This window comes from Metarhizium robertsii (assembly GCF_000187425.2).
Source record: "Metarhizium robertsii ARSEF 23 chromosome Unknown MAA_Scf_1, whole genome shotgun sequence".
Classification (NCBI taxonomy): Eukaryota; Fungi; Ascomycota; class Sordariomycetes; order Hypocreales; family Clavicipitaceae; genus Metarhizium; species Metarhizium robertsii.
In genome coordinates this window covers 5,016,414-5,029,533 of record NW_011942149.1, presented here as the reverse complement: position 1 = coordinate 5,029,533, position 13,120 = coordinate 5,016,414, and the positions used below count along the sequence as shown (strand labels likewise).

The 13,120-nt window shown below is 51.5% G+C and overlaps 5 protein-coding genes across 5 annotated transcripts; 3 read left to right on the top strand and 2 right to left on the bottom strand.

Annotated features, from left to right (window-relative positions):
- MAA_02045 (RGS-protein) lies at nucleotides 1–5,342 on the bottom strand (the record flags this gene model as incomplete). Its single annotated transcript, XM_007820043.1, has 7 exons — nucleotides 1–61; nucleotides 147–3,941; nucleotides 3,972–4,044; nucleotides 4,097–4,200; nucleotides 4,387–4,870; nucleotides 4,936–5,120; nucleotides 5,200–5,342. 7 exons carry the CDS (start codon nucleotides 5,340–5,342, stop codon nucleotides 1–3), a joined length of 4,845 nt encoding a protein of 1,614 aa, XP_007818234.1.
- An 822-nt stretch (nucleotides 5,343–6,164) lies between these two features.
- On the bottom strand, nucleotides 6,165–7,317 carry MAA_02046 (uncharacterized protein; the record flags this gene model as incomplete). The annotated part of the gene is made up of 2 exons (XM_007820044.1): nucleotides 6,165–7,219; nucleotides 7,281–7,317. The coding sequence occupies 2 exons, from the start codon at nucleotides 7,315–7,317 to the stop codon at nucleotides 6,165–6,167; spliced, it is 1,092 nt and encodes a 363-aa protein (XP_007818235.1).
- Nucleotides 7,318–7,829: 512 nt separating this feature from the next.
- Nucleotides 7,830–8,798, top strand: MAA_02047 (uncharacterized protein; the record flags this gene model as incomplete). Its single annotated transcript, XM_007820045.1, has 1 exon — nucleotides 7,830–8,798. The coding sequence occupies one exon, from the start codon at nucleotides 7,830–7,832 to the stop codon at nucleotides 8,796–8,798; it is 969 nt and encodes a 322-aa protein (XP_007818236.1).
- A 790-nt stretch (nucleotides 8,799–9,588) lies between these two features.
- MAA_02048 (Basic-leucine zipper (bZIP) transcription factor) lies at nucleotides 9,589–11,346 on the top strand (the record flags this gene model as incomplete). The annotated part of the gene is made up of 2 exons (XM_007820046.1): nucleotides 9,589–9,647; nucleotides 9,963–11,346. The coding sequence occupies 2 exons, from the start codon at nucleotides 9,589–9,591 to the stop codon at nucleotides 11,344–11,346; spliced, it is 1,443 nt and encodes a 480-aa protein (XP_007818237.1).
- A 1,001-nt stretch (nucleotides 11,347–12,347) lies between these two features.
- Nucleotides 12,348–12,953, top strand: MAA_02049 (uncharacterized protein; the record flags this gene model as incomplete). The annotated part of the gene is made up of 1 exon (XM_007820047.1): nucleotides 12,348–12,953. One exon carries the CDS (start codon nucleotides 12,348–12,350, stop codon nucleotides 12,951–12,953), a length of 606 nt encoding a protein of 201 aa, XP_007818238.1.
- Nucleotides 12,954–13,120: the final 167 nt, after the last annotated feature.

Here is a 13,120-nt window from a genome sequence, read left to right as displayed (position 1 = left end):
CTAAGAATCCTCAAACATGATGGATATGATTTCCTCCAGCATTGTAAATACTAAATGCGCGCTGTCCGGTGTAAATAAGTCAGTATCTATACAAAAAGCTACCAAATTTTAAATGCCGTTTCATCATAATCAGGAAAACCACTCACTTAAGCCGTGAATTATTCAATGTAGCAAAGATACGCCGACTAGCAGTTTGCGCATTCGCTCTGCCAACAACATTCCCTGCCAAGTCCGGCACAAGTGTAGCCAGCATGAGACTTGCCTCTGTGCGAGTCTTCTTCTTTTGCGCTTCGGATCTTGGCTTCCTATCGCGCTGCAATACCCCGTTGGGCCACATGCTGTCCTCCACCAGAGCAATATATCGCAGAATAGATTCGTCCTGCAGCAGCATCTTGACAATGTCGCGCACCTTCCTCTCAATAGTGCCTCCCAAAAGTTGCTGTAGGACCACGACAACTGCGCGCCCACGAAGCCAATTATTTCCTCTGTTCAGTTCAAATACTTCCAAGAAGATGTCGCAGATGGGCTTGATAAAAGGCTCCAGTTCCTTGTTTTCGAATGCGTTCAGTTCCGCTTCCGCCTCTGCGGCCGGGAAGGCCTCTTCATTCACGTTGAGTGGCATCGCATTAAGTTGGTTCGTGGCGGCGGCAATGAGATTCTGACCAGCCACAGATATCTGGTCCAAGACGGGAATATTGCCCAAAATATCGTCCATGCCATCCGCGACGGAGTCATAAAGTCTGGACACAATGTCCTTCTTGTCTTCGCGGTCCAAGATATCCTGTCCAGGGGTAATCACACTTTGGGACAAGAACGCGCGAAGTTCTCTACTACGACATACTTCGGGGAGGAGAAGCAGCTCTCGTAAATACTTCTCCAGGGCCTCTCTTCTCTTGCGGAGGAATTCGCTTTGGAATTTCATGACAACTCGTCGGCGAGGGAAATCCAAATTCCTTACTGACGGGTATCTGGATCGTAGCTTCTGGTGGAGGTCGTGGAACTCACTGTATCGTCTCGTGACTATCCATGATGCGGCAGGCATTTGCTCACCAGCGTTCCGTTGCACTTCGACAACATACATGGCAAATTCTCTGCCATCGTCCTCCCTTCCAACTTGAATTGACTTGATCTTGACTGAAGACCGGCCGTAGAGACTATTGTCACTCTCCTGAACAACGTACTGCTGTCGTTGAAGCTCCTTGCGTCGAATTTCTCTTTGCAAGCTTGCCTTGGACTTGCGCAAAATTCGCAACTCGGATGTGTTGTTTGTGAGCTCAGCCTTTCGCGTCAACGAGTCTACAATGGCTTCTTGCGCAACTAGACGGTCAATATCGTTGGTCAAAGCAGTTATAGCTTCAGCAAGACCGAGGTCACCCGGTGCTGCTTCATGGACCTCTTCGTCTTCGTCTTTGTCGGTATTGCCTTCTTCGGCGTCTTCAACCTCGTCTGCGAGAAATTTATCTTCATCTCCAAACAAATCATCATCCACAAAAACGCCGATTCTGGACGCCGCGCTCACTAAACCCAAGGACGACAAACTAGGCTTCTCCTGATCTTTAGCGGCTATTACGGGTCGTCCAGAATCGATTGAGTCCCGATTGGACTCGCGGTCATTGCTCGTCAAGAAGCTTCCTTCAGCGTCTTCAGCGTCTCCAAATAGCGAGGCTCGCAGATCTTCTGCAGTTTGAGGACGGTCATCATCCATGATGTTGTTCAGGGCTTCTTCGACAGCTTGAACAACGTGTGTATCTGGGGTCACCTGTAGCGGTGGTTCAGGTTCACCAGCACTATGTACCGAGTCCATTAACCCATCATTGTCTACATCTTCGTCATCAAACAGTGGTGCTGAGCCAGGCTCATCCAGCGACCGCCGAGACTGCGTCAGAGGATCTGGCCCGTTGGAGTTGCCGTCCATGCCCCGCAGGTCCGATGCGGAATCGGATCGCCTGGTGGTGTAGCTGGAAGCCGACGTTGCAAGTCGAGAAACCGGCTTTGGTTTGGCTTGGTAAGATTGCGATGCTCGGGTTGTAGGTGGATGAGTTGGGGGTAAAGGGGGCGGCGCCAAGCTCGCGGTGGACGACTCTTGTGACGCAAGGCACTTATAGTACAAATCAGACTTCTTGAAACCGTGGTAGTGTTGCGACTGCATTTCCTCCAACACTGCGCTTTGTGCTTTTAGAATAGACTTCCTGGCTCGATGGTATTGCAGCGGCGTTGCAGATTTTCCAGCTTCAAGAAACTGACGAACCTCCCGGCGCGACGAGTCTGGGACATGTAATTCAGGCTTCGACAGATACGCTCGGTTGATTTGCTGCAGGTCCATTCGATCAGACTCGGACCACATGGATAGGTTGGAGGAGGCTGCTTCATCCTCTTGACCATCGTCTTCCAATGGATTTCGAAACCCATCAACCACGAGCCAGAACTGCACAAGAGACATTAAACGTTGCCGGTCCATGTACTCCATGAAATAAGACAGTCCAGATGCGTCTCTCAAAAGTTCCACAAGAGAGACATTTTCCAACTTGGAGGTGACAGCAGCAGCGGGCGCAGGTGCTGGGTTAAATGAAATGGGCAGTCGATCGCCACCAGCGGCCAGATGCTGAACCCTTTGATCCAATAATCGCTTGCCCATTTCCAGGCGCCGCAAATACGCCGGGTCCTGGTTCACCTGTAGCGAATCTCGTTTTAGTTGACTAGCGACCTCGCTGCGGAAACGGCGTGCATCTGACAAGTTGTTTACTTTTCGTATGGCCCGAATAAACTTTTCGAACTTGCGCTCACTATCGCCTGGTGCAAGTCGGGGAGCCGGTGCCATTTTCACCGTCCGAGGTGTTGGTGATGCATGCTGATCAAGAGCTGCCCTGAGCTTGCGAACTGTCGATCTGTCTTGCAACATGGTACGGCCGTAACTTTCCATGACTTGGTTCCAAGTATCGGGATCTGACAATAACTGTAGAACGGGAGACATGACAGCACAGCTGACAATCTCCCGGATAATGATAGACACAGATCGGCTAGCTAGCATCTTCTCAGGCAGCACCTTGGGGATAATTCTTTCGGCCAGTGACCGTAGATAATCTTGCTGCACCATCTTGGTATCCGGAAAAGAGAGCGAGGCAGCAGGGTGTAAATTTCCATCTTTGTACTTGGAAGCAATGGCAAGGTCCAGCTCTTCAGATTCCGTAACCGAGCGGTTTAACTTTCTGCCTCGCACAGACTTTTCAGCATCGTAGAAATCGCGGAAGTGCGCCGTGAGAATGGGGATAAGTCGGCTCGTAACAATCTCGGCTAGATCTTTGTGACGCAGCGTTTCGAGCAGATTCGTAATTGCCAGGCGCACTGCCCGATCAACCTCGTTGGGAAAGACCGGGTTCCGGCTAATATGAGAATACCAACTGTACACAAAGTCGCGAAGAATCAGGTCCAACAGGCCATCGACAGCATCAAGAACATGCGGTGAGCACCCCAGCTCCAGTCTCTGCTTCTCGTAGGCTTGTCGTTTCCTCAAAGCGGACACTTCTTTCTTCCACCGACCAGCACCGAGAAAAGATGCCCTAGGAAGCTGATACGGCTTCCGTTGAGGTCGCTGCGAAGTCAACAGCAAGGTTGCGACGAGGCCGATAATGGAGACGAGGATGCCGGCGACGAATGCATAGCCGGCCCATCGTAGCACGGAGAACCAGCTCACAGCATAACCCCAAGCAACGAAGGCAGCTACGGCAGCGATAGCCACATCTCTTTGCTTTAGGGCCATGGCCAGAGCTGCAGACGATGGAGCAGCATGGTCTGCCGTCTGGTTACCAAGTATGAGGGATCGAGGGTCTTTGTGGAGGTCAAGTGTTGAAGGGGTCTGGTCGTAGGGGTATCTCGAGTGGTTGCAGGGAACACTTGAAACCAAGGGACTGGAGCGATAAAGGGCGTGGAGCACTGTCTCCAGACTACGTACAAAGTACTCAGTGCTTACTGACAGAACAGTGCTCTTATCGATAATGCTGAGGACCACTGGAGCTACAGGAGCTTTCTGCCCAAACTGTCTTAGTGCTGTTGTCAGAACCAGGGAAGTATTTAGGTACTTCATACGGAGTATACGTACCGCCTACTCCGTACTCCGTCAACGGGTCAACCATTATGCATGCATCAGACCTGGGTACCTTCATTGGGGCATCAACTCTTCTCGAGCCCTGCCACACAAACAAACTACAAAGCACTGCGAGACAACTTTTGCAGGGTGGATGCACAATGACCGCACATGCAGACGTTTGGCTACAGCCAAAGCAAATGGTGTCGAGTGTACTTGAGCATTCATGTTGGGCATCCATTGTCCCCTCCGTCTAAGCTGCGTAATTTCCGGGAATGACAAGAGACAATTTCTCACCCGCCTACTCCCACGGAGGGTCTTCGATGCGCCGAAACAAGGCTACAAACTTCTGTCCCTTATTCCTCGCCACCTTCTTTCCTTCTTCCGTCTCATTCTGCATCACTTTGACACACTCGTCCTTCTCCTCCTCCTCCTCGGAAACCCGCTCAAATGAGGGGTGAGCATCCAGATGCTGCACCATCCAGTGGTGCAAAGCTTCCACATCTGTGATGGTGTATACAATACCCCCAGGTCGCAGGGCGTAAGCATACTCCGAGTTCAATGTTGTCGAGACAATCCTGGCCTTGTGTTTTCTGGCCTTGAAGTGTGGGTCGGGGAAGCAGATGAAGATCTTGCTCAGTTGGGCTTTTTTGAAGAAGTTGGGGAGAAACTTCATAGTGTTGGCTCGTATACAGGCGGCATTCTGGTATAGTTTGCCTTCATTTTGCTCCCGCAGTGCCCATATTTTTTCCTGCACAAACTGTGTTACACTTGTTCTGATTTCCAGGCCTGCAAGTTAGATTAGTCTCACGCAATGCCCTCATCCAGCCACAATAAATGGGGAGTACACATACCTAACAGCAGGGTCTCTGGTAGAAGAGTAGCCAGTGCGACAAGTAAACCTCCAAAGCCGCATCCAATGTCCACAACTTCCACGTCTTTTGTCAACTTTTGAGGGTGAGTCGATTCTGCTGGGGGGGTGTCTGCTACGTATGCCGGATAGTACGATGACCAGTCCATTGCCTCCGGAGATGACGGGCTGCAAAAAGAAGTCAGCACACGATACTTACAAGTATTATATCCGACAAGTCGAAGTAGTACTCAGGCAGTAAACATACTATTCAAGGGTGTGATCTGAGAAGGGATTGGCATGAGCACGCTGTCGATAAAATCGTTTCCGTGGGAGTCTCGCGACACCAGCTTGATCCTTGGCATGGCTGAACTTCTGGCGGTTTTGCCGCTTATTTGGTGCCCCGGGCATATTGAGAGGCTTTCCCTGTCGGCTTTTGCGTGTGCTGCGTGCAATCGCTTTCATAGACAGATACCTACTAGGTAATAGATATCTTATTGAGCTCCTGGTCATGAGAAGCACTTTTGCGCCGACTTTGTCAAGCAATGTGCCAAACAGGAAGGCGGTGAAAACGGACTCCCGCCCACACCATCTCTTTTAAGTGGTGCGCCATATCTCCTTGCGCCCGCTTGACCCGGCAGCCAGACATGTCATCACCTCTCCTGCGTCGTCTCCAAACCGCAAGCCTCAACAACGAAAGATCAACACTTCCTGCACGCCCCGGGAGCGTACCTCGTAGGCTGTATCGCGACCATCACTGTGTATAGTTTGCTTCACGTAGCAGCAATAATGTCTGAACCTGTACAGACAGGCTCCTGGGACTTGAGTCACCTCTTCGTCCCTCAGTCTTCTTCCTTTGTCATTCGGTCTATTTCAGCTTTATGCGTATGCGCGTCCAACACCTCATACTCACGGTGGTCTAGCTCTAACATTCGCGCTTTTGGAAATAGGCATTTATTGGCACCATTTTTATTTTACCGTTATTCTTCTTCCTTGCCATAGACATATCTCTGTGGGTATGGAGGCACCTCTCGAGTCGAAGCGAACCCCAGAACAGCCAGTCAACGTCGCTAAGCTCTAGCACAATGAAGACCTCGGCCACTTCTTCCACGTCCTCCACAAGCGTGACAACGCTGGGCGGACAAAGGACACGCAAGAAATGATACAACTACTCTCCACGCACAACTTAGAACATTCTTTCCTTTTAGGATTTTTGGGATGTCTGTCATTTGTTTAGGAAAGCTGGCCAATAACTTTGATTAAGTCTGCAGTTACGCCCATTGCGGTAACATCTCCGCCAGCGCCAGCGCCCTGAACAATAAGAGGGTTGCTTCCGTACCGCTTTGTGTAGAAGCTGATGATGTTGTCACTACCCTTTAGGGCAGCAATCGGGTGGGATGGGTCAAATGTCTGGAGACCAACCTTGACATCCTTGGCGCCGACGTCGATGCTGCCAACGAATCGAATAACCTTGTCCCCAGCGGATGCCTTCTTCTCTTCCATCTGCTGATCAAAAGATGGAAGCTTCTCCAAGAACTCGTCGCCGCTGGAGCAAGACTCCAACTCCTTGGGAATCAAGCTCTCCACCGGGAAGGAGGTTGGTGACTCAACGGGCAAGCCGGCCAGACGAGCCAAAATGGTCAGCTTGCGGGCAACATCCAAGCCGTTAAGATCGTCTCGAGGATCGGGTTCCGTATAGCCAAGAGCCTTGGCTTTCTTAACTTCCTCTGACCACTTACCACCACTACCAGTGAGAGGAGCAAAGGAGTTGAAGAGGAATGACATGGTACCACTGAAGACACCTTCAATCTTTGTGACTTCGTCGCCAGTCTCCACAAGATCTTTCAAAGTCGAAATCACGGGCAAGCCGGCGCCAACGGACGACTCATGGTAGACCTTGGCTCCAGAAGCGGCGGAAGCCTGGAAAATATCCTGCCACAACTGATATGATCCAGAGAAGGCCTTCTTGTTTGGGGTCACAATGCTAACGCCAGCCTTCAGAGCCGCGGGGTATGTTTCAGCAACGTCTTGGGAACTTGTGTTGTCGACGATTATGGCTTTGCCAGGTGCCTTGCTTAGGTAGGCAACTAGGTCGGTCAGAGTAGGGGGAGCCTTGGAGGAAGCGGCCAGAACGTCTATTGCGTTGTCCAAGTTGATAGCCGAGTAATCGTCATTGTAGAGAGCTTTGCGACTAGTAGCAATGTAACAGAGACTCAACTTGGGGGACGGTCGGCGGACGGCGAGATCTCGGAGCTGGGTCAAGAAGCACTTTCCCACCCCACCAGCGCCTGCATCCGCCTGGTGTTTAGCATTCGACTAGGAACTAGAATTCACATTCCATTAACTTACCAATCACGGCAATGAAAATCGTGCTTGCACTTGCCATATTGTAAGGTGTTATTGGTAGAGCCAGGTGTGAGGAGACAATTTCTCTGCTATCCGATAGCGGGGGAAGGCATTTGGCGTGATCGTTGTGGGCTTGGAGTGGAGGGGCAGACTGTGGCTAGGCACGGAAGTACGTATGTATACATAACTACTCCGTACTTGTGGCTAATGCGGTGGCTGGGTTAAATTATCGTCTATCGTCTTGTAGTCCAACACCAGATGACCATCCAAGATATCTCATCTTCCAAGTTGCAAAATTTCCGTCTCCAGACCAGAAGGATCCTAATGTGCCAGACAAAAGCATATCTGATGCTACGAGTCAGAAGATGAAGCGTTAGCACCCCAAGGCTCATTGCATCGAACCTGAGCTGAGCCTAGCGCCGGATTTGTTGATTTCTATTTTCTTTGCATCTTCAAGGAGAACGCACAACCTTACACATACATCAGTCTCACATATCCTTATAGTCGCAATCGGCACCTTGCATTGCCGGACAATAGTAGGCTATATACAAGATGCCTCAAGATCCAAACCTGTACGGCCAGCGGCCTGCCAAGAAGCAAAAGAAGAACACGGCACTTCCATCTTCTCTAGATTTTACAGCACAGTTGACTTCACTCATGTCAAACACCACATCATCCACATCGACTTCGGGACGTACTAGGCCTTCCAAGGAACCAAAGGACGATATATTCCGAAGCAGCAAACCAAAGCAGCAGAGCTCCCGAAAGGATGATGGCAAACTGGTACTCAAGGAAGTCGCCGGAACGGAAGAAGAGACACAAAATCTGGCGCGTGCGAGGCGGAAAATGGAAGACAAGGCGCGGCTCTATGCAGCGATGAAACGAGGGGACTACGTACCGAAAGAGAATGAGGCGGCTCCTCTGGTGGACTTTGATCGGAAGTGGGCAGAGAATGTTGAGGGGAAAGACTACTCAAGCTCAAGCTCTGACGACGACGACGGAGATGATGGCAACGATGTGATTGAGTACGAGGATGAATTCGGACGACTCAGACGCGGGACCAAGGCTGAAAGGGAACGGATGGAGCGTCGAGCGCGGAGAGGATTACTGGGCGCAGAAGAACTCGAGCGCATGTCCGCGCGACCGAGTGCGCCTACGAACCTGATTTACGGGGATGCTGTACAGGCAATGGCTTTCAATCCGGATGACCCCGAGAAGATGGAAGAGCTGGCTCGAAAGCGGGACCGTAGTGCAACACCACCGGACCAGAAGCACTACGACGCTGACAGTGAGATTCGGACAAAGGGCGTTGGCTTCTTCAAGTTCAGCAAAGACGAGGAGACCAGGACCAAGGAAATGAAGGAGCTGGCAGAAGAACGCGAGCAAACTGAAAAACAGCGCCAGGCTCGTGAGGATCAAAAGGAAGCCCGGCGTAGAGAAATTGAAAAGCGCCGACGCAACATGGGCACGCGACGGGCTCAACGGCAGGCGGACAACTTCCTCGAAGGATTGGCGGAGTGAGAGGCTCTGTCAGACAGGACAACGGGATGAGAGGGATAGGGAAGGACGATTTAGATCGGTCGCGTATGCAACCATGTTCTCGTCCAGTTACGGAGCACAAGAGGAGACTAGGCATGTATTATCAATGAAACCAACCAGCCTCACTTTTGAGACGGAGCCTATCACCTGCTTCCGAATGTCCCAAAGCCACCCCCCGAGGCATTTAGACAGGGCACTCTTTTATCCAGTTCTGTCAAGTTGTTTCGATGTATTCCTAGCGTCTCAGGCTGGCCGAGCCAAGCCACTTTTGATGTGTTTTTGTGTCTTTTCGCATTAGTTCTGATGGCTCTTTAGAGAAGTTTTTGCGCTGATTTAACGGGGCCATCACTGGCGATGGCTTTCATGAACCAATGAAACCCCAGGCTATTCCAAGGAGGTGCGTGTCTAATTTCGCGTTTTGCTTCCTCCACCCCGCGTATTCCGTATTACGGAAAGGCGCCAGCGACCAGGAGCACGAGCGTTTTCGGGACCATGCAAGTCAATTGAGCGCAGGTGGAGGTGGGCGCGGAGCTGAAAGGTTTCGGCATCTGCTTTCTTGGGAAGATGCTGGTTGCAACCACGGCGCAGCAAAGGCGGCCAGGTAGGACTGCGGTCCTCCGTCTGGGTTGTGTGCGACACATGAACAGTTGGCAAAGCCCACGACAGGTATCGCAAGAGTGCTGGGGCAAGCAATCGAGAGATACACAACCAACTCTGGCGGCTTTCAGCACCTTGCCGTTTGATGCCAGGACGGGAGGAGTCGTGCTGCGCCATGGGTCGCGCTGCCGCATCGCGGACGGCCAGTCTCAACACGGTTAATGCGAAAAAAGTGTGAGTCACCGGTCGGACCCACCGGCTAGCGTATTGGACGTACGAATTGTACTCCGTACGCTTGGAACCGAAAGGGCGCGGTACCTGGCGAGGCGCCTCACGCCTTTAACAGCCTCGAATACGGCTGTGCGCGCAGCTCTGTTAGGGCTGTATGCGGCTTTCAGCCGGCTCCACCTGGTACCGCACCCGTGGACGCGTGCATTCCGCTGCTTGCTGCCTGAGAAATACAAAACCTCGCAAATTTCTCGCCCAGCCCAACGTCTGACTCTTCTTCTCCTCCACCCCCAATCTTTCCTCTACCACACAAGTCACAAGTCAGATCAACGCCTCAGGCGGCCTTCAAGATGCTGTAAACTACCTCTTTTTGAGAGTTCCCCCACAAATCGTCAAAATTTCGTCTCAAGACATAAACAACATTTACCCCACTCAATCTTCCCCCCGTTCAGCTCACCTTTCGGTTGATCTGGACTTCAGCACTGCTATAGAAAGCATCAGCTCGAGTTCTCCTCTCACCACCGCCACCATTTCGGCCCAAGACTTTCCAGTCTTCACCACGGATACTCAATCAACATGGCTTCCCAACTCCCCATCAGCCCTGCCGGCACCATCCGCGCACCAACTGCAGAGCCCCGTCGAGAATCAGCAGGATTTTGTCTTGTTCGACAACCCTCAGCCCCGTCAAGTCCTTAATCGGTCTTCTGTTCCGCTGTCCAGCCAGCGCCGTCATTCATACCACAATCGCAGAGACAGGCTTGTTTCTTCAGCTGTCCAGAATCAGCGAGTGGCCCAACTACTCCAGGCTATTGGACACCAATCATTATCTTCAGTTAACGCCAACCGTTTCACGAATCAGTTTTACGCCTCATCGGCCCCGTCGTCTTCCGTCTCCCTGAGCAGTCAGCAGAATATCCAACAGCATCAGCAAGGTTCTGCCAGGCCCCCTGTACCATTGTTCAATCAGAGCATCGGTAGTGTCCATCAATCCGCCAAGATGATGAACGCGGCAGACGTAGACCTGGATGAGTTCACCGCCTTCGAAGGCGGTGCCTCCACGGCATTCTCATCTCCAGCGGCCCCATCCGTCATGGATTTCAGTGGTAGCATGTCAAGCTCCACTTCAAACTTGGGCACTGTTTCTCCTCAGGATTTGCTCGTCCAAGATCCCTTCATGTCTGCGCCAAATTCATCTGCTCTTACTGCCCTGACGTCTCCTTCCATTTACAACGAGTCTCCGGACTTTGATGGATATGACGTCTCTCCCAACTTTGGCAGTGCAGACTTCGAGACATCTGGCGATCCTTGGTACCCCCTGTTCCCTCAGGACTCTAGCCACAGTGGTCCCGAGTTGAAGCTGGAGGATTCACCTGCCCAGAAGTCGGATGACATTGACTCTGTCGGTCCTGGTTCTGGCTCTGGCAACCGTAAGAAGGCTACCAACTCGCCCACAAGCAGTGGTCGTCATTCTTCCGTTGCCGGCGTCGGCTCGCGCAAGCGAGACAAGCCTTTGCCACCTATCATTGTCGAGGACCCCCGTGATACCGTTGCCATGAAGCGAGCTCGTAATACTCTCGCAGCTCGAAAGTCGCGTGAGCGAAAGGCTCAGCGCTTGGATGAGCTGGAGGATCGTATTGCCAAACTTGAGGCGGAACGTGATCATTGGAAGAAGATTGCTCTCTCGCAATCTGGCGCGCAGACATAAAAGTTTTATTGTTTTCCGGTCTTTTTCCTCGCTTTTCCTCGCTTTTCCTATACGCCAGTTGACCTGCGGTGTCCGTGGGAGAGTCTAATCTTCGAGACTTGTGTTTTTCAGTTAGTTCAGATATAATTTCAATTTCTTTTTTTGTATAATCTGAATGAATTCCTCTGTGATCGTGCGTGTTTCTTGTGTCAAATGCATCAATGAGCGAGATTGGTATTCGTTCTCTAGGCTCTGGACAGACCATGATTCTGTGCTAATATCCAGGCCGTTGTGCTATTGTGCGTCGGCTAGCTGAAGTCTCGAGAGATGTCCCTCTGGGTTGTTCACAGAATCAGCATAGGGTAGTTCGGTCGGCTACGCGACGTCAATGATGTACTTCAACGCGCCGAGCTCACCCCTTAGTCCCCAACTTTGGTGTTTCCAAGTCAGCTAGCTGTTCTGCTCCATCTCAGGGTAAAGAACTACATATTTCGGCGAATTTACTCCAGTTGTCGAAAGCATACTCCGTATCACCCCGTAGTATCGCGCAACTTTTGCCATAATCTAATGCCACGACCAAGCATGCTAAGCATCCAAGTATCTTCAAAGATCCGTCATGAGATAGTACGTGAGAACCTCAGCGTGAGTCAAATCTTTAGTAAAAAAAAGGTTTCGCGAATCACAAGTGATCCTACTGCTAGTACTAGCTCAAGGCACTACCCAATATAGTTGCGGCTGAAGATTACCGTGACCCGCTGACGGTGAGCGTACAAAACTGAGCAAGCCCCTTTCCTTTTCTTAGCCTCACGCTTCGATTTTGAACCCCAAATCCGCCACTCTTTGTGCCCATTGCTGTAGCATTGTCCTTTGTCTTCAGATCTATCCTACCTGTCACTCCTTCACTCGGGTGCCGGCGCGCATCTGCTCTGTCTTGCATTGTAGAAGAGCCAACATCTCCAATACACATCTCCAATACACAGGAGCCTCCCTGTTGGAACTTGTGTGCTACCATCCCCATTACAATGGGTCCCCATTCCTTTGCTCTCGGAGCCCTGTGCCTCGCGTCTCTGGCCTTCGCTCGTACAGATCTCGTTGGATGCACATACTTCGACACAGTTAGTGCCTACCCCGGTGGCCAGTCCTTCGCAACTCGTATCTGGTACGTTCCAGGATCTGGCGAGCTATGCGAATTTCTCGACTGTGGCGGCGGCCGGGCCCCTCCAAAGACAACCGTCCCGGGATGTGCAGCTTATGAGGGAACCGAGACCTATTCGCCCTCGTTTATCAACCCGAAGACTCTTGGCCACGCTCCGGCTACTGTCAGCCCGGCCAAGACCACTAGCAGCTCTGCTGCTGGAAGCTCTACCGCTGCTTCTTCCCCTGGAATCACTGGCACAGAAGTGCCTGCTACCACCGAAGCCTCTGCATGGTCAGAGACCGGTTCAAAAACAGCAATGGTGACGAGCACACCATCAGGCTCCGGAAGCAGGGGAGCGGCCATGACCAACACCACGAAACCCACCACGATAAGCAGCACCGGCGCGGCTGCCGGCCTTCCGACAGCCGGTCCAGTAGTATTGGGTTCCTGGATGGCTGCCGGTGTCGTTGCTGGACTTGGCCTATTCTAAACACGCCTAGTTGCCTAAGCAGTGACGTAATGGGCCGAAGATGTTGTACATTAGCTGGTATAGACTGTTATGGAATATTAGCATACTGTATAATGAAAATGTCAAAATGCGGATGCGAAATACCGCAAGTTATATTCTCATGATGCTTAAATGCACCAACATACACT